At 56.5% G+C, this 25,011-nt stretch overlaps 1 protein-coding gene across 9 annotated transcripts in view; it reads right to left on the reverse strand.

The window, feature by feature from the left end:
* Positions 1–14,601: 14,601 nt before the first annotated feature.
* RAP1GAP (RAP1 GTPase activating protein) overlaps positions 14,602–25,011 on the reverse strand; it is a 66,815-nt gene continuing 56,405 nt past the window's right edge. For 5 of the 9 annotated variants that reach the window (XM_066375340.1, XM_066375341.1, XM_066375337.1 and 2 more), the window contains 8 exons: positions 23,548–23,679; positions 21,460–21,537; positions 20,462–20,571; positions 19,378–19,491; positions 17,907–18,030; positions 16,700–16,802; positions 16,254–16,357; positions 14,602–15,643 (listed from right to left, as the gene is read on the reverse strand). In XM_066375340.1, the coding sequence (XP_066231437.1) occupies positions 15,473–15,643; positions 16,254–16,357; positions 16,700–16,802; positions 17,907–18,030; positions 19,378–19,491; positions 20,462–20,571; positions 21,460–21,537; positions 23,548–23,679 (936 nt within the window). In that variant the 3' untranslated portion in view covers positions 14,602–15,472. Of the gene's footprint in view, positions 15,644–16,039; positions 16,079–16,253; positions 16,389–16,699; positions 16,803–17,906; positions 18,031–19,377; positions 19,492–20,461; positions 20,572–21,459; positions 21,538–23,547; positions 23,680–25,011 lie in introns of all 9 variants that reach the window. The other 4 variants (XR_010750202.1, XM_066375344.1, XM_066375343.1 and 1 more) reach the window with 4 other exon arrangements.

Consider the following 25,011-nt stretch of genomic DNA (forward strand, 5'->3'; position numbering starts at 1 on the left):
CATGGTGCCCACAAACAGAACTACACACGCTGGCCCATGGCAGCTACTCACTCATTCATTCATTCATTCTCTCACTCACAAATGTTGAGTCTGTGCTAGGCCCTGCGCTGGATCTGAAGAATTGAACGTAAACAGCGCTGACATGCTGCCCCACAGAGCTTCAGCCTGGCTTGGCAGTTGTGATTTCTCCATTCCTGATTGTTCTCCATGCCAGCCCGGGCACTGGGTCCAGGATGGCACCTGACACATATACCTGTGGGTATACAGTTTGTTCCTCTTGTCATTGGAACAAAAGTTCCTATAATGATAATAGCAATTAACATCAATCATTTACCATCTGCCAAGCCCTGTGCTGATGCTTTACACGAATTCAGCTCATTTCATCCTCCCTAGGAAGTAGGGCCCCATCATGTGCATTTACAGATGAGGACACCAAGGGTGAGGGAGGGAATATGATTGGCCCAGGTCCTCCAAGTTTTGGAGCTGGGATTCGAATCCAGGTCCATTTGATTCCAAAGCTCCTACACTAATGGCACCCTTTGCTTATAATGCATTTCCAAGCTCCTACCAACCAGGTTCTGCGGTGGACAATACAAATGACTCATAATACACCCCAGTTCCTTCATGAATAAAAATGCACCTGTGCAGATTTCCCTCTGAGCTTCCTAGCAGTCTTAGCAAAAAGGGAAGTATGTATAGCCAAGCTGATGCTGGGATAAAGAATTAAACTGGGACAAAGAGATGTGTCATCTTGAACTGTACAGTGCGGTGTTTTCAGGTGTTGTTCTCACCTGCCAGTATGGGAAGCTGGGGCTCGATCCCACCATGGGCCTCCCAGAGGCAGGATGCAACATGCACCTCAGAAGTATTGGTCCGCAGTGCGAGGGAGCTGGGGTAGTTATTCTCCAACTCTCATCCCTCATTGACTAAGGGCTGCTCCTGGGAAAATCACCACCCTGGCCCTTCCAACCTTCCCCCGGGAGGGCAGATAGAAAGGCCCCAGGCATGTGCTGGAACATTAAATGCTCAATTTATAAAAACAGGACACCGACAGCATCTTAAACTTTGGGGTACACTGATGGGTTGAAAAGGCTGTGGGTCCGAGAGATGAGGCTTCATGTCTCTGCTCCACCGTTCTCTTGTTTCTATGAACTTGGGCAAGTTCTCTAGCTTCACTGATGTTCCATTTCTGCACCTGAAAGCAGAAGGGGCACTTAGGATCCCACTAGGAACAAGGGCTCTTCCCCCCGAGTTGAGGCCATGGGCTGCTGTGTTCTTCAAGAACCAATGATGTTCGGGCACCCACCACTCCAAAATCTTCCCCGTGCCTCCTTCACTCAGTCTGGGCCTCTGCACCCTTAGGCCGCTCATCACCCTTTATTGTAACTGTTGGTGGGCTCTGAATCCTAATCGGAGCCAGGGATTGAGGCAGAGGTCTCAGTTCCAGCCTTCAGCAGCCAGGGAATTAGAAGCTAAGGGTGATGATAGTACCCTAAGCACAAGGATTTCCATGGTCCTCTGATGCTTTCTCAGGAAGAACAGATGAACTGAAAAATTCTTTTCTATGCATCCAGATAACCTTGTCTTCTGTTAAAGATAAATCCAGAACTTAACACAATGAGAGTTTATTCCGGTCTTAAACATCTGGTGGTGCCTTGGGTCAGGTGACTGGAACCCAGGCTCTTTCCACCTTGTGGCTCTTCCCTCCTCTAAGTTCCAGATATTCTAGCGAACCAGAACTGTCTATCTCAAGGGTCAGGAATCATTTTGGCTGAGAGAGCCATGAACGCCACATATTTTAAAATGTAATTCCATGAGAGCCATACAACAACCTGTGTACCTTACGCATTATCCAATAAAAAGTCGGTGTTGTCACAGAGGACAGCTGTGATTGGCTCTAGCCACCTGCAACCATGAACATGAGCGGTAGGAAATGAATGGATTGTAACACATGAGAATGTTTTATATTTTTAACGTTATTTTTTTTATTAAAGATTTAGCCCTGGCTGGTTGGCTCAGTGGTAGAGCGTCAGCCTAGCGTGCAGAAGTCCCGGGTTCGATTCCCGGCCAGGGCACACAGGAGAAGCGCCCATCTGCTTCTCCACCCCTCCCCCTCTCCTTCCTCTCTATCTCTCTCTTCCCCTCCCGCAGCCAAGGCTCCATTGGAGCAAAGATGGCCCGGGCACTGGGTATGGCTCCTTGGCCTCTGCCCCAGGCGCTGGAGTGGCTCTGGTCGCAGCAGAGCGATGCCCCGGAGGGGCAGAGCATCGCCCCCTGGTGGGCGTGCTGGGTGGATCCCCGTCTGGCGCATGCGGGAGTCTGTCTGACTGTCTCTCCCCGTTTCCAGCTTCAGAAAAATACAAAAAAAAAAAAAAGATTTGTCTGCGAGCCAAATGCAGCCATCAAAAGAGCCACATCTGGATTGCGAGCCATAGGTTCCCGACCCCTGGTCTATCTACTGAGTTCTATCTGACCAACACATAGATTCAAGGGGTTGCATCGTCCTAGAAGTGACATACATCACTTGTACTCAGAGTTCGTTGGTGAGAACTAGTCATATGATCCCACTTAGATGCAAAGGAGGCTGGGAAATAGTCTTTGGCTGAGCAGCTGGATGCCATGAACTCTAGCAGGTTCTCAACCTAGGCACTATTGAGATTTGGGGCTGGATACTTCTGTTTTGAGGACTGTCCTGGGCATTATAGGATATTTAGCAGCATCCCTGGCCTCTAGTCACTAGATTTGTAGGAGGAAAAACTGTGCCCCCACCCCCCAACAGCTAAGAATCTTTGCTCTATAGTCAGGAAGGGGCGTGGGACGCTTGGGTGGTCAGCAAGCTGTCTTGTCTCAGCATCGCTCATATTCAGGGCACCTTCCCGCTCATGTGCTCCGCAGATGTCACAGAGCACCCTCACCATGTTTTAAAACATGAGGACCTTTCACATATGATTGGGTTTCTGGCTCTTTTGAAATTCTGAAGTGTGGCTGGCGTTGCCCCCACATTTCTGCAGGGCAATGGTCAGCTGGAGCTGAGTGATGGCTGCCCGTTGGGCGTGTAGCTCTCCTGTTTGCCACACTGTGGGGAGAGATGGGCAGGAGAGCCTCAAATGCCATTCCAAGAAGCTAGGTGTTGACCATAAAAGCCCTGGGGAGCCATGGAAGGTTCTGGAGCTGGGTCATGAGAGTCATTTTTGAAAGATCATCTTGGTAGCCAGTTTTGATGACAGCTTCAAGAAGAGGAACTAAAGCTAGGAGACCAGTGAGGAGGCTGTTCAAATAGGCTGGGGCCACGGAGATGGGAGGCCTCAAATGTGTGCCTGAGGGTCCCAGCTCCTGTTTGCCAAGGAGGAAGCTGGAACAACACATGCATGGATCATCCGCAAACTGATCTCTGAGAGGGCAGGTGCAGGTAGGACATCTGCTGTGCACCACCCAGACTACTAAGCACCTGAGACGTGGCTGTGATGCTGCCACACAGAGGATGAATTTCCACACATCCTCCCACACTCTCCTGTGAGGTGCACAACATCCCCATTTCACAGATGAGAAAGTTGGGGCTTGGTAGGGCATAGTGACAACTGTAAGTTGAACCCAGGTCTGCCTGACTCCCAACCCATGTTCCCCCTCCCTTTGCCTCTGGGGAAATCAACCCTGGCCCATCAGCCAAAGAAGCCCTGCCATGGGATAGTGGGAGCCCCCAGCCGAGTTTATAATTAGTCCTGGTGGCTTACCAGGACCTCCCACCGAGCTCTAGCAACAGCTGATGGAAGATGGGAATTAAGTTCTCAGAAGAGGATTTGGGTTCCCAAGTTCCTGTGTGGCTTCCTATGGCCTCCTTGGGACGCTGCCTTGATCACACTGCCCATGCCAGGCTCTTTCCTGGTTCCTCATCCATCTTTGTCCAAACCTCAGAACCTCAGGGTTAGGGCACATATGTGCACCCAGCCAACTGGGGGGCAGGCCAGGTTGGGGTCCACCAGTGGCCAGTGCAATTTCTCCCTCCTGTTCCTTGGAATCAAGGCTTAGAATCATTGAGGCAAGGGGAACACTAAGAGCGAGCATTTCTATGGGTCCCCGAGTCCCAGGCACTGTTTCTAGTGCCTTGCAGTACACTTCACTCATTGATCCTCCCACCCCTCTGTAGTAAGGAGGGCTGGCAAACAGGGAGCCCCTCGCCCGATGGGCGGCCACCTCTCAGCTCCGGCTGACTACAGAAATGGGGCAGTGCCAGCCACGCTTTCCAATTTTTCAAAAGAGCCAGAAATTTAAGTCACATGTGGAAGTTCCCAATGTTGTAAAACATGGTGAGGGTGCTCTGTGACGTCTGTGGAGCACGTGAGAGGGAAGGTGCCCTGAGTATGAGCGGAGCTGAGACAAGACGGCCTGCTGACCACCCAAGCTTCCCACACCCCTTCCTGACTGTAGGCCAGGGCCGTCACCGTCCCCATTGACAGAGGAAGAAGAGAGAAGCTCGGCAACTTAGGTGAAGTCACGCCACTAACAGGAGAGGGAGACAGGACTTGAAGCCAAGCCACACGGCTCCAGAGAGTGGGACTGCAATGCCGGTGGTGAGGCCAGGCAGGTCCACATTGGGTTCTGGCAGACGGTAAAGGAACTGCGGAGCCGGAAAGCATTGGGCCGTTTCCGTCTATTAGATTCTCGCAAACTGGGTCAAGCAAACAAACAGGCAGGGGAGAACCACCTCTCACAGTGGCAGGCAAGCCATCTGCCCCAAGGTAAAGTGCCTTATATAGGCTATACACGTGTGTCTTTCTGCCACGTGCTCACGCACTAATCATGCAAAGTGCAAGCAAGCAAGCCTAACACACCTGTTTTCCCTACAGGGACTTAATTCTGCCTTTGTATCCTTTGGTGTCGCTCAGGGTGGGAAGCAGGAAGGAGTTAGGAATGTAGCTCTGCAAAGGTTCAGAGTGGGGGGTGTGGTGTCAGTTGTGGAGATCCTGTTATCTTGGGCCTGTGCACTTGTCCCGGTGGGAGCAGGGCAGGCTAGCGCTGGGACTTCCCAGGGCCAGCCTAGGCTTGCACACTCTGGCTGAAGATCCTGTGACCAGCTCCTGCCCACTCAGGACACCGGGTTGGCAACAATGGTAGTGCTGAGGCTGTGCCCAGAGGCCGTGTGGCTGGGTCAGAAGGGGTTTGAGATGCAATCATTCAGCCCTCACCCCTAGAACCCTGGCTCACAACCTGAGTGGCAGCTGCAGCCTGTTCTCAGCACGTGCTGGTGCTGCCCTGACACGTGGCCTGATGAGCCCATTGTCAGCCCTGAGCCCCTCCTCTCCTGAGAGCTCTCCTGGGCCCCAGGCCCCTTCCACAGGCCCCCTGACAAAGCTCAGCTGAAGACGGGCCTCTGCAGGCCAGAGGAAGACAGCCCAGAGAGGCTCAGCCACCAGACTGAAGTCACACAACAAAACGGGCAGAGGAGCTCAGCTCCCAGCTCCAGCAAAGGGATTCTCACAGCCTCCTGGGTCCAGCCAACCCAGGCTCGGTCATGCCTGGGGAGTGTGGGTGCCCACGAGCAGGGAGGACTCATAGGGACCCAGTGCCTGCCTCACGCTGGCACTTCATCCCTGCAATGCCGGTGGCGAGGCCAGGCAGGCTCACATTGAATTCCAGCCGGCGGTAGAGGAACTGCGGAGCTGGAAAGCCCTGGGCCATTCCTGTTTATTGGAGGCTCGCAGAGATGGGCGAGTGAATAAGCAAAGAAAAATCTCTTTTCACAGTAGAGGGCAAGGGATCAGGACAGCCGCCTCTCATGGTAGTGGGAGAGCGATCTGGGAGACTCGCCCCCAAAGGCAAGCACCTGTAACATTTCATAGAGACACACGTGGCTTTGCCATGTGCTCACGCACTACCCATGCAAAGTGCTTGCAGCTGGGAAACCAGCAAACAAGCCTAACAACGGCTGTTTTCCCCACAAGCCCCCTTCCTGTCTTTCCACCTTCTTAACAACATGGAGGTAGGTGCTGGCACTGGCCTCATTTTACAGATAAGAAAACCAAGAGCCCTGACTGGGTAGCTCAGTTGGTTAGAGCATTGCCCCGACATGCCAAGGTTGCAGATTCGATTCGATCCCTGGTCAGGGCACATACAAGAATCAACCAATGAATACGTCAATAAGTGGAACAACAAATCGATGTTTCTCTCTCCCCCCCTCCCTTCCTCTCCCTCCAAAAATCAATAAATTAAGAACAACAAGAAGAAGAAAACCAAGAGAGTGACTAGGGGTTCCGCTGTAGCTGGTGGTCAGGGAGGACCTGTCTGAGGAGGTGACATCTGAGTTGAGATCAGTGGGTAAGATGGTGGCCTTGCAAAGAGCTGGAGGATTGTCCCATGCAGGAATAAAGCACATGCACCGAGGTGGGAACGGACTTAATATGTGTAAGGGACAGAAATAGGGTGATGTGTCTGGAGCCCAAAGAAAGGGGGGACAGTGGGTAAGATGAGGGAGGAGGGCTGGGTAGGAACTGTCACATGGGGCACAAAAGGAGCCTGCCTCTCCTGTCGCCAGGGAAGTTAGATGCAGGGAGAGACTGAGCAGGTTTATGCTTTGGAGAGATTACTCTGGCTGCCGTGCAGAGGAGGGACCCACGCGCCAGGGGCAGATGTTGGAGGGCCTTCTGAAGGCCTTTATGTTGCCTGGGTTGGAGGTGGGGGTGGCTTGGACCAGCTCAGGGCACTGGTGGCGGGAAAGAGCTGGATCCCAGACATGTTTGGAGTTGAAGTCAGCTGGGCTTGCTGACGGGCTGACCGTGGGGAGCAGAGGAAGGAGCGGAATCAGGGATGCCACTGAGTTTTTGACCTGAGCACCAGGGTGTATGAAAGTGCCATTCATGGATGGGGGGGGGGGGAGTCAGGGAGAAAATAGAGTGGGTTTGGATCACGTTAACTTGGAGATGCCGGTTGGACCGCGAGGTGGACATGCTGGCACGCAGTTGGGAAGGAAAAGCCCCTGGAAGAGCAGGGCAGAAGCCGGGCTGGAGATAGAGGAGGGTCAGGCTGGGTGGGAAGCAGGCAGCAGAGAGAGGCTGTGACGTGCCCGAGGGCACAGGGAGCCAGTGGCCAGGACTTGAACTGGAGTCTGTCTCCAAAAGCTGTAGGAACTCTTTCCACGGCAGCAGGCGTTCGTCTCTGGGACCTGGGAACAAAGGGGGCTTCGTCCGAGGTGGAGGGGGCTAGAAGGCTGGACGGCAAGAAGTCCCCTGAGAACGAATTTGGCAATGAGATCCTTAAAGCATGCGATGCCCACCCCTCAGCTGTAGCCTGCTGTCCTGGAGGAGCCCTTGTCGAGTATGGAATGCTGTCCTCAGCCCACTGTACAGATGGAGAAACTGAGGCCCAGAGGAGGGGTGTAGGTCTTTTTCATGACCTCTCCCCCAGCCTCTAAAGTGGGCTCCTGTCTGAACCAACTCAGTGGTTGAGTTGAAACTATCCACTAATGACAACCCTAAGGCAGGGGTCTCAAACTCAACTCAGCATGTGGGCCGCAGAGCAAGATCACAGCCGTTTGGCGGGCCGCACTAGGTCTACAAAAGGCAACTGTTACACAACACTTTTCTCACTGCAGTTGAAAACAAAAACAAATCAGTACAACAAGCACAATCGTACATGCAGTTTACTCAGTGTCACAAAACGACCAGAAACTGTAGTTCGCATCACAACTGCTGTTAACTAAGCTAATATCTAGTAGCTAGGATGCTAGAGAAATGAAAAATACAAGTAGGCCCCTAGGCTTACTTAATTTTATCCAAAATATTTTGAACTTCGTGGATTAGTCGGGCTGTGAGTTTGAGACCCCTGCCCTAAGGGGTTGTAATGCTGGTGGTTGAAGCCAGGCAGGTTCACACTGAATTCGGGCAGACGGTAGAGGAACTGTGGAGCCGGAAAGCATTGGGCCATTCCTGTGTTTTTATTTTTTAATTTTTATTTATTGATTTTAGTCAGAGAGGAAGAGAGAAAGAGAAAGAGAAGGGGGGGGGGGTAGAGACAGGAACATCAACCCGTTGCTGTATGTGCCCTGACCCAGGATCAGACCGGCAACCTCTGCGCTTCGGGCCGATGCTCTACCAACAGAGTCATTTCTGTTTATTGGAGGCTCACAGACCCGGGCAAGCGAATAAGCAAAGAAAAACCACTTTTCGCTTTGCAGTGGAGGGCAAGCACCCATAGCTTTCCACAGACACTCACGTGGCTTTCTGCCACGTGCTCACGCACTAATCATGCAAAGTGCTTGCAGCTGGAACCCCGGCAAACAAGCCTAACACAGCTGTTTTCCCAGTGGGGGGGGGGGTGCTGTTTCCCCTCAGGCCCTCAGCTGGAGCTGTCTGTCCTCCATCCCTGCCTCCACCCCTGGGCAGCCCCTCCCCCACCCCCAGGACCCCTCCAGGTCCCGGGCAGGGCAGCCTCGAGTCTGGCTCTAGTCTTGGCTCTGGCCCTGTGGCCAGGCTCGAGCACCCCCTCCGCGGCCCCTGCCCAGACCACCCAGCGCCAGGGCCTGGTGGAGCCCGGCTGGGCTGGCGGGCAGTGCTCCCAGGCTGGCCAGCCACGGTCTGGCTCCGCCCGAGGGTCTGCGGCCTGGGAACCACTAGCTGTCTCCTCAGGGAAGCGGCTGGGATCTCCAGAACAAACAGAACAAACCGCAGTCTCCCCCCACACCCCCACTCTGCCCTGGCCCCGCCCGGGAGGGCGCTGCCTCTGGCCTCCTCCACCGACACCCCCCACTGTCCGGTCTCCACTGGTGGGGAAGGGGCAGAGCGGGCAGCAGGATGGCTGCGGTCACATGTGGTCAGAGAAGGCTGCGACTGGGGAACCGGGATGCAGGTGATCCTAGGCGCCCCCTCAGAGCCCCTCAGGAGGAAGGTTTGACTGAGCTAGGGGACACAATTCCTCAGCCTTGGGCAGAGAACAAAGCCCAATCAAACAGATCTGGGTTCAAATCTGCACTTTGCCACAGCCCAGCTGAGCGGCCTGGGGCAAATAGACCTCCCTTCTCTGTGCCTGGTTTACTCCTCTGAGAAATGGCTCCAGGCAGCCCCACCTCCCAGAGCTGTGGGGACAGGACCTGGAGTCCCTGAATGGAGAGTGTCCTGCTTAGGGCATGGCGCAAAGTGGGCCCTCAGGGACAAGAGTCCCTGAACCGGCACTGACCAGGGTGGGATTCCAGGGCCCAGCAGGGCAGGCTGGGACAACCTCGCTGATTCAGACCGGCTGGGGGATGGGGAGCATCTGACTCCACTAAAAGCCGCAATTAGAGCCCAATTTGAAGAAACGCTGTGTTAGTTCTTCCCAGGGCAGATGTGATTATAGGCTCAGAGCTCAACTGTTACTAACACAATGACACAGAGAGGCCCCTTCCAGGGAAAGGCAGGATGTCAAGCCCCACTCTCTTGCTGTACAACTGGGGAAACTGAGGCCCCAAGCAGAAGGAGACAAGTTCCAGCTCACACTCGGGATAGATGGGGCCAGGCCCGAGCCCTGCCTCCTGATGACCGCTCCAAATTCGGTCCCCACTTCTTGCTTGTCCCTGAAGGATTTATTACTGAATTTAGAAGCTAGAGGCACTTTGAAGGAGCCGACGTTCTTTGAAAAGGAAGGAAGGGAGCTGACATGGCTGGAGCTCCGAGAGGAAGTGAGACCTGCCAGGACAGCCTCGCTGTGACACAGGCCATGGAACCAGGGCCTTGAGGCCAGCTGCCCACTCCCTGCCCAACCCACAGGGGCCTTGAAATGATATGGATAATCATCATCATCATCATTACAACGGCTCTGCCTCTGAAGTGCTCACTGTGGGAGGGCATCGGCTCACATTCTCACGGTGATCCTGCGAGGGGGCTGCCTGTGTCCCCCCCCCACCGCTGTCGGAAGGGGGTCAGTCAGTGCTTTGCCCAAGGCCAAGCAAGGAGTCAGGTGTGTTCCTGTTAGGAGTAGATGAGGGGCTGAGGTCCTTTTGTACAGGTGCAGAGCGGGGTCATCTCAGCGAGTGGTGACAGCGGGAGTCAGCAAGTGAATAAGTGAGTGAGTAAATGAATGGTCAGTTTCAGGGACTCTGCCCTTGGGGAGGTATGGGAGGACACAGGCCTCTCCCTCCTTACCCCTTCCAGGGAGACCCCTAAGAATAATGGCCCGCGGGAAAAGGCCCATCTTACCTCCCTCGCAAATAAGGATTCCCAATTTTCTGGGCCCCAGAAATCCCCTGGCTGTCCAGATGCCCCCCCCCCCCCCCGCACAGAGCACTGAGACTATGTCTTGGGCCTGCACCCCCATCTTAGTCACAACCAATTTTCCAATGCCAGAAGCCAGAGGTCAAACTGCCCTAGCCCCCGCCCCCACCCACGCCCTTGCCCAGACAGAACGCCCCATTGGAACTGGGGTCCCAGGATGGAGTGGAATAAGGAAAAAGCTGGCCTCCTCTCTTCATCCCCTTGTTCCTCCCCCCCCCCTCCCCTCCCCTCCCCTCCCCTCTGCAGATCACCTTGGGGAGCCGCTGGGTTGGAGGCAACCTTCACTCCCATTGATTCCAAGGAGCTTGGGAGGTAGGGTGTTGGAACCCCTGCTGGCCAAGTGGCCCTCCACCACTGTGGGGAGGGGTAGGGGAGGTTCTTCATTCATTCAACAAATTATTTATGAAGTCCTATTATGTGCCGGACCCTGGGTTAGGTATGGGACTCAACAGAGAACACACACAAACCCTCCCTCCTGACGTTTATGGTTCCCCTGAGGAGGGGACTGGTGTCTGTGTGTCATGTGCCCATCCGTGCTCCCAGGGACTGTCCCCTTCCCCAGAAAGCTGACAGCTCCCTGTGGGCAGGAGCTGTGCCGTCCCCATCAGCCCGATTTCCCCAGGACAGGGTTGTGACACCCCCACCAGGCTGAGGCTGCTGACAAACCTCTCGGCGTACTCCAGAGCCTCCCTGGACAGGGCTGCCAGATCAAATATAGGGTCCCCAGTTAAACTTGAATTTTGGAAAAACAAGGAATAATTTTTAGTTTAAGTATACCTCATGTAATATTTGGGACATACTTAAACTAAAAATTATTCCTTGTTTATCTGAAATTCAAGCTTAACTGGGCACCGTGTGTTTCTACTTGCTAAATCTGGCAACCCTACCCCGGAGCTCATTCCTTCTTCTGTCACCTGGCCTGACCAGATGGCCCAGGTCAGGCCTGGACACGGGCCCTGCCGGCTCAGTTGTAGCTCCTGTTGGCCCCCAGGACTGCTGTCCTCCGCCACCCTGCCCTACCTGCAACCCTGACGCCCGTCCCTACCTGGCACCCACAGCCCAGCCTATGGCCCGTCAGGAATGCATCCTCTGCGTGATGGACCCAGGGAGAGGGAGACAGGGCCAGGCCACGGCTGCAAAGGACTGCATGCGTCAGAGACTAAGAGGCAGAGACACAGAGATAGAGGGACACAGAGAGTGAGCAGATGGAGACAGTGGGAGAGAGCCAAGACAGAGAGACAGAGAGCTCAAGGAGCCCACTAGGGTTTGCTCTGAGTGGACTGTGGCAGATGCTGGGCCCTGGGGCCCTAGGCCCTGGACAGGCAGGCCCTGGGAGGCAGCTTGGGGTCTCCGGCACTGGCGGTCAGGGGTGGGCATCCTCCCCAGCCCCTGCCCTTACCCTGCCTCCCAGGGACAAACATAAGGACATTCATGGCTTCCCAGAAGGGCCCATGGGCAGCCAGAGTGGCTTTTAAAATTAGCCTTGCTAACCAGATCTGGTTATTTCAGGAGGCTCCGTCCCTGGCTGTCCCCTTGGCAGGGCGGGTGCAGGGAGGGACCTCCACATTCCAGGGTCCCTGGTGAAGCACCCCTGTGGCCTGAGCAGCAGAAAACATCCAGGTCCCCGTCCCCTGGAACTGGGCGGGTCTGCGCCTGTGGCTGTCTCTTTGGCAAGGTGGCCCCAGAGTTAGCCATGGATGTCCGGGGACAACCCAGCTGCTGGGGGACAGGGCAGGACCCCTCCTATTGGGCAATGGGTTCTATACCAGGTACTTTAGAGGCCGTGACAGCCTCTTCACAGAAATAGGGCTTTGCTCCCATTTTACAGGTGAGGAAACTGAGACCTGGAGGGACAGGTTCCAGCTCTAAGGCAAGGAGGTGAGGATGCCAGGTTAGCCAAGTGCCCAAGTTCCTCCATGGGAGGCCTCTTGCCTCCTGCGTCTGGAGAAACCTCTGGCTGCCGTTTCCACCACCGGAGTTATTTCCAAGCGGAGTCCAGCGCTTCCCGGAACCTGCGGCCCCCCGCCCAAGCCCTAATTCCAGCCTCAGGGCAGTGTCCTGGCCCGCCCTCCCACCTCAGAGCCAGGGTGAGCACGGAGCTGGCGTGGGCACAAGAGAAACATCCCTGGAGGCTTTGATCCCAGAGGCCAAACTGGTCCCCAGCCTCCCCCAGTCCCACCTTGGAGCCGAGAGGAGGGGTGGGGGTCTAGGCTGAACCCAGCCCCAAGGCCTGCAGACAGGGTCTGGCACAACTGGGGGCAGAAGCAGGTTCAGCTCACCAAGCTGCCCCTGCAGCTGCCACAACAGCCCCCAGAGCTCGGGCTCAGCTGGGGGTCAGAGCTGTAGGGTGGGGGGCAGCGCAAAGGGATACAAGTGGGGATGCCTGAATATTTCTATAAAAGATCATCACCCCCCACTCCCACCCACATAAAACTGGGAAGCTGAGGCTCAGGGAAGCAACAATTGTCCATCGCCAAACCTCAGGTCAGACGTCTGTGCCTGGCGGCACCAGATACTTCATCCTCCACGCTGAGCGCTGACCCTACACCCTCTGATGTGGGTTATGGACGTGGTCCTCACCCCTGGCTCATCACCACCACCACCATCAACACACACACACTATTTTTGGAGCCCACCATGGGCCAGGGCCATACCAAGAACTTAATGAAGTATCACCTCACTCAATCCTCACATCAGGGTACCAACCAAGGTCAGAACTGTTAGCATTCCCACTATACAGATGAGGAAACTGAGGCCCAGAGAGCCAAAGTAATAGAGCTAGGAGCTGAATGATCTCAGAGCCAAGCTCTTGACCTGGGTGCTAACCTGCACCTGCTAACCCTTTGAGGGGGGACGGGAGGGGACAAGTGAGGGGCTAAGGAAGAGATTCTGAAGTCAGGGCCTGGGAAGGGGCAGGAGGGTTAGAGAGCAGGGGGAGGATGGCCAGGGGAGGGGGTGGGGTTTGGAGGGCACCCAGTGAGCCCAAGGCAGCCTCGAGTCAAACTCAATGTTGAGGGGAGAGTGGAGATTGGTGTGAGTCAGCCTCTGGGTGGCCCCGGACATCTGCGAGTCAGAGAAGGTCCCTGCCAGGAACAGCATGGCAGCCCCTGGGTGCCCTCAGCATCGTCCTGGGGAGGTGTGGGGGCTGGTGGCGCGGAGCGGCAGGGTGGCTGAGCGGCTGTCAGGAAGGCCAGGGCGTGGTGGATCCCTGGAACACAGTTCCGTGCCTCCCCCCAAGCCGTGTCCTCCACTCTCCCATGCTCCCCCCTCGGAGAGCCTCCCCCCTTCGTTCACCCAACACCCAGGCTGGTCCCTTGAGAGCCTACTTGACTCCCCCCTTGGTTCCATATCCCATCAGGCCCTTCATCCTGATGCCCAGGCCTTCTAACCCCTTCCAGGGTCCTCCTGGCCGCCCTCTGTCCCCAACAGCCTCCTCGGCCCTCCCCTCCCTGCCCTGCCACTGCCCAGTCTCCATCAGAAGCCCGTTTCTCTTGCATAGCACCTCCTGTTTTAACATCTCCATGCCTCCCTGTTGCCCTCAGCATAAAGCCCTAACCCCCTTGGTCTGGCATTCAAGGCCATGTGGCCTCTAGCCTCATCTCTCCCCATCTCCCTGTCCCCTCAGTCATCACATTCCATCATTCAGAAAGTTTGCCACCTCTCCGATTCCAAGCACTCTCCCCTCCATCTTTGCAGTCCCCTCGCCCAAAGATACTTTTCTAAAACTTTCCAGGATGCTCAGGCACCACTGCTCTAGTCTTCCCCACGCCCCACTCACGGAGGCGGCCCCCCTACTTGTGCACACCGGTCACTCATCACCCTTTATTCTAACTGCTCTGCACCATGAGCTCCTCCCCAAGCTGGACGGATTCACCCCCACTGTCCCAGTAGGCGATCCCTTGGCGCCCCCTGGTGGCCATATAGGGAAAATTCTTGGGCTTCGCTGAGCTTGAGTAGAAGGAAGCTGATCATTTAGCACCCACTGTATGGCAGACATACAGCAAACCCTTGGGAAAGGTACCACTGCTCCCATTTTAAAGAAGTGGAAACTGAGGCTCAGAGAGTCTAGTAAGTTTCCCAATGCTACCCAGGTAGCAGATATGCCAGAACTCAAAGCTGGGTTGGCCCTATTCAATGCCACATCCTTCCCCCTGTGAAGGGGACAGGGTGGAGGGAGGAACAGCACCCTGAGAAGGAAGCTACAGCTGGTACTGTAGTTACAAAGCCCGCGGTTTGGCCTTGGAGGTGCTCCAGACCCACCTGGGAGGTTCGGGAGACAGGCCTCCTCTCCACCTTGGTACCAATGACATCTGTCTGGGGTCAAGCTGGACAGGGTTCACGCAAAGCCAGGTGCAACTCGGGGTACAATAGCGATAAATAGAATTTATTTTGTACAACTGTTACCAACATACACATGGCCACGGGGGCTTCCCACATGGGCTTTGGGGCGGGAAGGCTGGCCTTTGGCGTGGTGCCTAAAAAGTGTGGACAGACACACAAGAATGTGGACTCACAGCAGCTATGCCTAGCTGTCCCCTCCATGGGAGTAGGGGGTTGCAAAGGTGAGACCTGTAACTCTAGGCCAGCCGAGACCCCTAAGCCTGGAGTGCCCAGAGCATGGATGGCAGGGGTGAGGCTGGGGGCTGGCCGAGGGCCGGTAGGTTCCCCTCCCTCCCGCAAGGGGTCACTGTCTGTCATGTGGAGGCAGTGAACAGGGCATTGGCATATCTATGGTAGAGCTTGAGGGTCCAGGACAGGGAACAGGTGTAGCCAGCTCCCTGCCCCTCAGCCCACCTGGGGGCCCCAGGGACCCCAAGGAGCAGGGAAGGGTGACAGGAGGCCCCTGGGAGGACAGGCCCCCATTCTGCGGCAGGTGCATGGAATCACAGTCTTCTGTAAGCTCTGAAATAATCCTGTCCATCTGGAGCAGAGGCGCCCACAGAGGGAGAGCCCAGAGACACAGCAGAACCCACACTGGAGCCAGGACCCGGGGCTCCAACCCAGTGCTCATCCCGTCCCTTCTCACATCCTGCTGCCTGACGGCTCTGTGCACTCTGTGTCTCAGCCCCCCTTCTGTCTTGCTCCCCCTGAGTCTAGAGGGGCACCAAAGTGTGATGGAGGGCCCAGGTGGGGACAATCCAGGCCTGGAGTCTCACTGCAACTGACCACTCCTAGCCCCAGCCTGGCCCCCAGCCCGGAGTGGGGGGCGGGTGAGGATGGTGCCAGCAGCTTCCTCACTCCCAGGTGTGGATGGCTCTGCCCCGCAGAGACAGCCCGGATGGTGGGCCCAGGGGAGGGTTGGGGAGACAGGGGGCAGCCCACAGGCTGGTGGCGGCCTTGGGGGCAGAGGTCCCATTTGCCTGGATTTGACACAGCATCTTCACCTTGTGCTTCTCCGGCCTCATCTGCAGGGTGAGAGGAGATGGAGACGCCGCGAAGCAGGGACAGGGCCCATGCTCGGCGTTCCGGGACTGGGACTTCCATCCCACTGGGAATCCCCCAGAGCCCTTCCTCTTCTCCCAGCAGCACCCAGGCCCCTTTCAGACTCCCATCAAGTCCTCCCAGCAACTCTGGAGCAGAGGTGAGGCAGCATTTATTAGCCCCATTGCACAGATGAAGAAACTGAGGCAGAGAGGAGCCAATGGTCTGCCCAAGTCTCCCAGTACCTGAGTGGCAGAGGATTCAAACCCAGATATAAAGCTCTCAGCCCAGAGAGGGGACAGAAACAGGAAGGAGTTGGCCCACCCTGCTACCCACTCCCCTCCCTACCCACCAAACAAGAGCTGAGGGCTGGGTCTGACCTGCTCAGGCACCTTCCAGGGGGAACCTGGCTAACAGCCCTGCACAGACAGAACGGCGGCGAGGCAGAGGACAGCACAGATGACAACGTGGAGCAGAAGACACAGGTGAGCAGAAGTCACTGGCTGTGCCCAGGCCAGATGAGCCCAACCCTCCTGGCCTAGGGGGACCTCTCGGTCCCGTCCCCGTCCCTGGGTCCCCTGCGGCTGCACGTACCAGCTGGGGTGTGTGCTGCTCAGCTGCTTCCAGCTGGATCTTGATCTCCGGACACGCAGGCTCCCCCGACTTGCTGGCGTCTGGGTGGGGTGACCGCGAGGGGCCTGGGAAGGGGGGCAGGAGGGAGCCACCTCACTGGCCGCGGGGAGGCACCAGGGAGACGGGCATGGATGGGTGGTCGGCACTGGCTGGTGCTCCCCAACATCGCCAAGTCCCTCCCCCAGGGACCCTACCCTGACTCCCTTCTTTACCTCCTCATCCTCCTCCAAGACCCCTTCAGAAGCCACCAGCCCTCCAAGCCACCCGATCATCTTAGGCTGAATGATGAGACACCCACTGTCCCCTGTGTCACATACGCAGCAGCTGGGGCATGAGAAGTGCCCCCTGTCCCCCTCCCACCATTAGAATGGCCCTACTTAGTGGGGGAGCTGCCCCTGGCGTGCTACCTGGGGAGCTGCCCCCACTCGTGGTGCTGACGCTGTCTTCCAGCCACGTGCTGTAGATGAAGGAGTCCCGCTTGTGGGGAGTCCCTGAGGATGAGACGCTCTCCTGGGGTGGAGGGAGGAGAGGAAGAGGGAGGGTGGTCATCCACAACACTGGCTGGCTCTCCTCCCCCTCCAAGTCACCTCTGTCCTGTTTCAATCCACAACACCCCACACCCCCCGCCTCCCTGCAAAAAGGACGGGGCCCAGCAATGTCTGCTCCAGGGAGATCACAGGAGGACAGCGTGGGAACAGGCACACACCACAAACTCCTATTCCTTCATTCAACATCTCCTGATTTCTCCTGGGCCAAGCCACTGAGAGACATCGGGCATGATCCTTGCCCTCAGAGACCCCAGAGCACAGGAGGCGAGACAGACTGTGAAGAGAATATTAGAATTCTAGACTCCAGGCCCCACTGGACAGGAAATGGGTCTGCACTGTTCCCTGCTACACCTGCTGCAGCTGCAGCATCTGGAACAGAACCTGGCAAGGAACGGGTGCCCACTGAAGGTGTGTTGGATGCAAAATGACAAAATGGTGCTAAGGGCAAAGTCCAGGGGTCTGTGAGAGCAGAAAGAGGGGCTCCTAGCCTACCCTGGGACCAGAAAGTCAGGGGAGGCTTACAAAAGGTGATGTGAGGCTGAGGGTAGGGAGAACTCAGTCAGACAAAGGGGGAGCAGGAGGCAGTCAAGTGTGCCAGAGAAAATGGCATGTGCAAAGGCCCAGAGGTGGAGGAAGCCTGGTATGTTTGGGGGACTGCAAAGGAGTGCAGAATGGCTGAAGTGGTAAGAGGTGAGGCTGAGGAGGGAGGAGGGAGAGTAGAAGGAGAGAAGGAGGGAGAAGAGGAGGGAGAGGAAGGAGAGGAGGGAAGGGAGGACGGGAAGAGGAAAAGGAAGGGGAGGAGGGAGAGGAAAGAGGAGGGGGGAGAGGAGGAGGGAGGACTAGATCTTCAAATGTCTCAGAGATAGGGCTCTCAGAGAAGAGCACTGGGGAACATGGAAGGCTTCAGAGTCGGGGAGGTTTCACCTGCATTATTCTTTTGGGCTGGGTCCCCTGGATCATATCTCAGCCACACCCAGGTTCATGCTTCTACCCAAAGATTCTCCAGGGTCCAAAGAGCCCCCCTTCAGGTCCACTGTGGAGTGTCCCCACTCCCTGGGCGTCTCACCAGGCCTGTGTCGTCCCCGTCCACACCCTCCGTCTCCTCCACCACACTGGCGAAGCTACTGGCACTAGATGAGGAGCGGGAGGAGTCCTTCAGCACTTCTGCTCTCTGGGCTGCCGTCTCCGCTCTGCCACAGACAGCACCGCGTCAGCCAGCATCAGCCCAGGGGCCTCCTGACCAAGGCCCAGGTCCCCTGCCCTCCCAGGGTAGGGAGGCCTGCCCACAGTGTGCCCAGCACCTCTGTGGTCGCTGTATAGCTCCCTAGGCCTCTGAGCGTCCCCCTGCCATTGTCCTTCCTAATACATGGATCTGGTCATGTTCCTCCCCTGCTCAACGCCCTCTCAGGGCTCCCCTATGCCCAGATAAAGTCCAATGTCCTTGGCTTGGTGCTCAATAGTAACTGTTAAGACTACCACCTAGTGCACATTTGCTTTGCTCCAGGCACTATTCTAAGTGCTTTTATCTGAATTATCTTATTATTAGACCCATCTTACAGATGAAGAGATGTCAAAGCACAAAGAGGGTAGGCACACAACTCGAAGTCACCCAGCTGTAGGTGGGAGAACAGATAGGACTAGGCCTGCGAACTCCATAGCCCGCTTAGTCCTTGCACTATTCTGTTCCATGCTCAGGCCCTCGTCTCCTGCCAGGAGTCTTAGTCTTTCCCTAAAATCCCAAAAAGCAAATTCATCTTTCAAAAATCAGCCAAGGGCTCCCTATTCAGGGAGGCCCTCCCTGATTCGTCCTCCCACAGCAGGGTGACCCTCCCTGCTCTGGTCCTGCATGCCTTGTCTCTCGCCATCCCTCTCACCCTCTCCTGCTTCTGTTCGCCTACCTGATTCTTCATCCTCGGCTGAGTCCTCTCGATGCTCCCAGAGCCAGAGGGGGTTCAGCCCAGAGAGGGCTCAGCTGACAAGCGCTGAATGGAGGGGCAGCCTGCTTGCGGGCCTTCCTGCTTCCATTCCTGCCCCTGCTGCAGCCCCTGCACATGAGCCTGGCCCCTCACTTGCTCGGCTCCAATGCCCTACCCTTCTTCTATCCTTCAAGCATGCCTCAGGGCCTTTGCACTGGCTGTGCTTCCTACCTGGAACCCTCTTTCCTCTGGAACTGACTCTTCACTCAGCTCTCAATTCAAACCTCACCCTTTAGTTGATGTCTTGCCTGAGCACCCCCTAATTCCTCCCACCCGATCATCCCTCATCGCACCCCTGCCTTGTTTTCCTCAGACTGTAACTATCTAGAAATAGCTTATTAGGTTATGTGACACTAGGTTGTCACTCCATGAATGCCCAGGTCACCACTGTGTTACGGACCTTGGTGGTGGGTGGGTGTCAAAGGACCTGAGAGAGTGTCTAGGTCCCCAACACCCTAGTGTGGCAGAGTCAATGTTCCTTGATGCCCCAGGCCCAGGCAGGGAGGGAAAAATGAGCCCACCACTCCCAAGTCCCTGTCCCAGAAAGCCCCCAGCCCCAACCTGTTCTTGGTCGTTGGCATCTCTGGGGAGCTCTGAGTGGAGGAGTTCTCCGACTTGGGCTCCTGTGAGACGTGCCCACTGTCTGGGGTCTTCTGGCCAGCCGGGGGGCTTTCCCTGCAGGGCACACAGGGGAAGCGGGGGATTCAGCACCAGGCCTGGCATCAGGGTAGAATAAGTCCCAGGTGGTAAGAGAAGGTCATGGGGGCATACCCTGCCTCATACCCACACCCTGCATCCTCAGGGCCAACCCAGAGCAGCCCTGCAGCTACGCGGCCGGCCTGGCAGGTGCCACAGAGCACCTACATGAGACAGGACACCCCCAAGTTCTCCTCTCCATAGAAGGAAGTGTATCTGCTCCTGTCAGGGATCAGGAAATGGGAGTCCAGAGATGGAAGGGAAACTGCCCAGGGATGCAGTGCTAGGACATACCAAAGCCAAGACTTGAACCCGGGATTTGCAGGATTTGGGGCTCTTGTGGTCACGAGGGCGGTGCCAGCACCATTCCTGAGCCTCAGTGCACCTGCTGCCCCACTTCCAGTGCATTGCACTGCTCCCACACCACCCTATGACACTGGCTGTGTTCTCAGCCTCATTTTCCAGATTGAGACCATGAGGCTCAGAGAGGTATAGTGACTTTCCCAAGGTCACACTGCCCCATGTGGGAAAGAGGAGAGTCACAGCCAGGAACTAACCTCGGCTTCCCAGGGGCTTCCCTCCGCTGATATGGCCTACCACCACCCCTGCCCACGCAGATGCACGCACAGACCCCCAACACTAACCCCAAATCCCAGCTCTGCCCCACACTGCTGAGCCCATGGACCCACAGCATCCTGATGTGCAAGGTGGGACCCCCAGGGAGCCAGAGGGACTGCTGAGTAGATGAAAGCATTTCACGTTAGGTGCTAAGCTGGCCTGGTGCCTGGCACACAGCAGGGACCTGACTGTATAGCTGTCACCAGTGGGGGACAGAGGGGCAAAGGGTAGGCACTCCCTCCTGCCTGCTTTGCTTTGCTTTGCCAATGAGTAGGGGTCAGGGATGGGGTCAGAGGAGACACGGGCCCATCCGGGCGCCCTGCCTACCCACCTTTTCTCCTGCACCTCCTGGATGTTCTCGATGCCGATGGCGCTGCTGCGGCGTGAGCCGAATGGGCCTGACTTCTTCCTCGTGGGGCTCTTCCCAGGGACAATCAGTGACTGTGAGGAGAGGCCCCCAACTCAGTGCCCACCTCCCCTGGGAGTCCTGGTGCCCCCCCATGCCACCCTGAGCCTTGCTGCTCCAGGCCTTGAAGCAGAGGCAATGAGCAAGAAAGAATAAGAGAGAGTGTGCATCTCCAGGGAGAGCCCCCCACCGTTACAGAGGGACACAGCCCAGTGAGGGCGAGCACCCCCCCCCCAGACCACACAGCAAGGCCGGGCCTGAGGGGTCTGGCAGCCACTCCAGCTGGGATGGAAGAGGCCAAGTCCTCACAATGGCTGCCCCCTCTCCACCCCCACGGCTTCTGGGTCCTGTGGCTTAAGGGCAGTGGGGAGAGAATGAGGTAGCAACCCAAGCCCCTCCCCCATGCCAGCCCTCTCCACCTCAGTCTCCAAACTGGCTGGGGAGGCTCTGGGCCAGCAGTTGACAGGTATCCCCCAGTTTCCACATAGGGAAGCATGCCCCCATCTTCTCTGGGGAATCAGGAAGGTGGGCCCAGGGAGACGTAGGGCAGGAACCCCCAGGGCGGTTCATGGTGGGGGGTCAGGGCAGAGGAGAGGATGGAGCTCCATGCAGAACTAGCGATATTGGGGGACGTGCGGCTGGACATAGGGTTTTGGGTACCAGATCCTGGCAGGGACTGGGCCAGGGTCCTAGCGGCCAGGGCAGGGCCAGAAGCCCCTGGCAGGGGCACTGGCTCTGGCACAGGTACCAGGCCCCAAAGCAGGTGCTGAGTGCCTTCAGAGCTGCCAGCACTCCAACCCGCACGCCCCTGGGCCTGTCCCAGGGGAAGGGGGCAACGTCCCCAATATGGCCTCCGTCCTGAGAGCGAGCGAGAGCAGCGCGTGCAGGCGGCCTTCAGAGCCGGTGGCCCCGCGGGCGACAACCTCTTCCACGGTTCCTATGCCTATGGCACTGCCCCGGCGTCCGAATCTACTCGCACTTTTCCCAGGAATAAGCAATGACTGGCAAGCAGCAGAGGGAAGGGCAGAGACAGACAGACACAGAGAAAGTCAGAGACGGACAGAGATGGCGGGAGGGAAGACCCAGAGAGGTGAGACAGGGAATGAGAGAGGGAAAGAAAGAAGAGAGTGGGGCAGGGCGGGGGTGGGAGAGAGAAAGACAAGGCCGGGGGAGAGGGAGGAGAGAAGAGGTGGGAGGAGAGGCAGGACAGAGGAGAGAGAGATTGACAGACAGACGGTTATACGGAGACGGGGACAACGGGAGGAGCCCATGAGGGGCAGAGCGGGGATACAGACAGACACAGAGACGGGCCCAGGGAGGAGACAGACAGAAAGGGAAGGGGGAGGCAAAAAGGAAAAAGCAAGGGAGAGAACAGTGGGAGGGAGGAGGAGGAGGAGAGGGAGTAAAAAGACAGGTACCAGAGGACAGAGGAAATACAAACATGGAGGAAGGTAGAGAGAGGCCAAGGAGAGGAGAGGGGAGAGAGAAGGGGAAGGAAAAACAAGGAAAGGGAGTGGAAGGAAAAGGTAGCAACATGAAGAGAGGGAAGAGTTGTGCAAAAACAAAAACAGAAATGGGTCTGGTTACTGCCATGGTGGGTGCTGCTGGCCTGGCCCTGTCTCTGGGGCCCCCTACAGCCACCCACAGGAGGCTGGGCCACTGTGGAAGGGAGTGGCTTATCAATCTGGCTTGAGGGGAGGGTGGGCTTGTGTCTCCAATGACATTGGGCTTGGTGACTGCTGGACAGCCAAGGACCCAGCTTGTGCCCTGGCCAGGCCTGATCATGGGGCAGGGGCTGGGATGGGAGGTCCATCTCACCACAAGTGACACAGCCTCACAGCACAGGGCTTGGCATGCAGCAGGACAGTCAATAAATGAGGGATGGAGGCATGAAGGACAGAGGCGTGGAGGGGTGGAGGGGTGGAGGCATGGAGGGGTAGAGGGATGAAGGGGTGAAGGGATGGAGGGGTGGAGGCATGAAGGGATGGAGGGGTGGAAGGATAAGGAAGGAGGATGGATGGAGAGAGGGAGCAGAGCAGAGCAGTGAGTGCAGCGTTGGGGGTGGCTATGAGGCGGCGGAAAGCAGAGATAGGCCCACAATTGAAGGCCTTACCCATCTGTGTGTCCAGCACACCCCCTGAGTATTAGTAGTAGCAGAATCCCACAGAGCCCAGCAGGCAGTTAAGTAATCACACAGTAGGTGCTCACTCAGCAGGTGCTCAAACAGAAGCCCAATTCCTGACACACAATAGGTAGCCACAGCCACATAGGACCTGGCACAGAGTAGATGCTCACACAGCAGCCTAGGGCCAGGCACACAGAGTAGGTGCTCACAGAGTACATGCTCACTTAAACAGCTCCCTTCCGGACACACAGTGAGTACTCACTGATATCCAGCTGAGTACACATTATCTACTCACTCAGCAGTCCATTATCTGACATACAGAAGGTTCTCACAAAATATCTCAGGGCCAGGCACACAGTAGGTGCTTACAGAGTTTATGCACACACAGCAGCCCAGGACTGGACCTGACACACAGTAGGTGCTCACAGAAACTCAGGGCCAGGCACACAGCAGATGTCCACACCACAATCCAGGTCCCCCCCAGCATCTCAGAGCCAGGCACACAGCAGGTGCTCACACAGAAGTCCAGGCCCTGACACACAGTGCATGCCCACAGCCTGACACACAGTAGGTGCTTCCAGAAACTCAAGTAGGTGTCCACTCAGCAGCCCAATTCTTAGCACATGATGGACATGGGTGCTCAATAAGGAATGTGATACAGAGGCTGCCCCAAACTCAAACTCACACCTACATTGGGGCGAAGGGTGGAGGGCCGAGGAGCTGGGAAGGGGACTGAAGGCTCTCAGCACCGCAGTGGCATGGCCTGGGCACTAGACCCCATGGAGAGCAGTGGCTAGACCAGGTCTAGAGCCCAGGATGGATGAGTGTTAGGGAGCAGGACAATGGGGGCAGGGGAGCGATGAAGGCCCCGGGGCAGGGCACTCACTATTCCAGCGGCCTTGGCCAGGTCAGGGTTGTTGGGTGCAAAGCTCCCGCTGTGGCTGGTGGACACCGTGTTGGGCTTCTTGTTGCTTAGTCCCATGGCATCCATGGACTGGCTGCGGCTCCGGATGACCCGCTGTGAAGGTGGGGTGGGGTGGAGGAAGCACAGGATTCCTAAGCTCCCACCCTCAGGGACACCCAGAAATCCAGGCTTCTGGCTCCTCCTCACCAATGCTGCTCTGAGTGACCCCAGGGAGTCCTTTCCCATGAGGCCACACAAGAGTCGAGTCCATATGGCAGCAAGGGTAGTTTGGGCCTTGGCTCTGCCACCAGTTTGCCAGGTGACCTTGAGCAAGCCACTTACCCCTCTGAGCCTATGAGCCTCTCATGTGGCTGTTGTGAGGACTGCAGGAAATACTAGGTCACAGCCAAAAGCATACGCAGAGAACCCTCCAGAAACGTCAGTTTATTCCTTTTAGGAAGGCTTACAGCTTTTCTTCCTCCTTCCCTTGCTTTTCTCAGCCAGTTCTACCCAATGGGGCCGGGTACTCTACATCAACTTTCTCATTTAGTCATCGGCCCTACGAGGTAGGCACTATTCCTACGCCCTTTCTACACACGCTGGAACTGAGGCGGAGGCAGGTCAGGAACCCAGATGTCAAACCCAAACCCTTAACTGTGGACTCGGACCTAATCCAGGTTCACTGTCCAGCGCCCACACCATGTGGGATCACTGGAGCTCCCCCCCCCAGAAGACATCCAAGACCCAGGCTCACCCGCCCACCCCTGTCTCCAGAGGCCAGAGGCTGGGCTCTGTCCTCGGGCCTCTTTCTCAAAGAGGGCTGTTCATGTTAGTGCACGGCAGGCCTGGGCAGCCGGCTGATCCCCTTAGGTCAGGGGTCGGGAAGCTTTTTTGGCTGAGAGAGCCATGAACGCCACATATTTTAAAATGTAATTCTGTGAGAGTCATACAATGACCCGTGTACCTTATGCATTATACAATAAAAATTTGGTGTTGTCCTGGAGGACAGCTGTGATTGGCTCCAGCCACCCGCAACCATGAACATGAGCAGTAGGAAATGAATGGATTGTAATACATGAGAATGTTTTATATTTTTAACATTATTTTTTTTATTAAAGGTTTGTCTGTGAGCCAGATGCAGCCATCAAAAGAGCCACATCTGGCTCACAAGCCATAGGTTCCCGACCCTTGCCTTCGGTGAACTCACGTCTCCAGCTTTGTGGCCTGCCTGGCCTGAGGGTGGGGCCCAACCAAACTGGCTGGGCACCTGGAGGACAGACAGTCCTCCTGCTGTAGGTAGAGGAGCCGATAGCTAAGAAGCCACCACCTGGGGACACACAGCCTGGGGGAGTTCAGGCACTGTCTGAGGAGGAAAGGACCTCCCTCCCCTGCCTCGCACTCTGGATAACAGTTGCTGAGGTAGGTGGTCAGGATTTTGCATTTTAC

Source organism: Saccopteryx leptura, chromosome 3 (genome assembly GCF_036850995.1).
Source record: "Saccopteryx leptura isolate mSacLep1 chromosome 3, mSacLep1_pri_phased_curated, whole genome shotgun sequence".
NCBI classification, from domain to species: domain Eukaryota; kingdom Metazoa; phylum Chordata; class Mammalia; order Chiroptera; family Emballonuridae; genus Saccopteryx; species Saccopteryx leptura.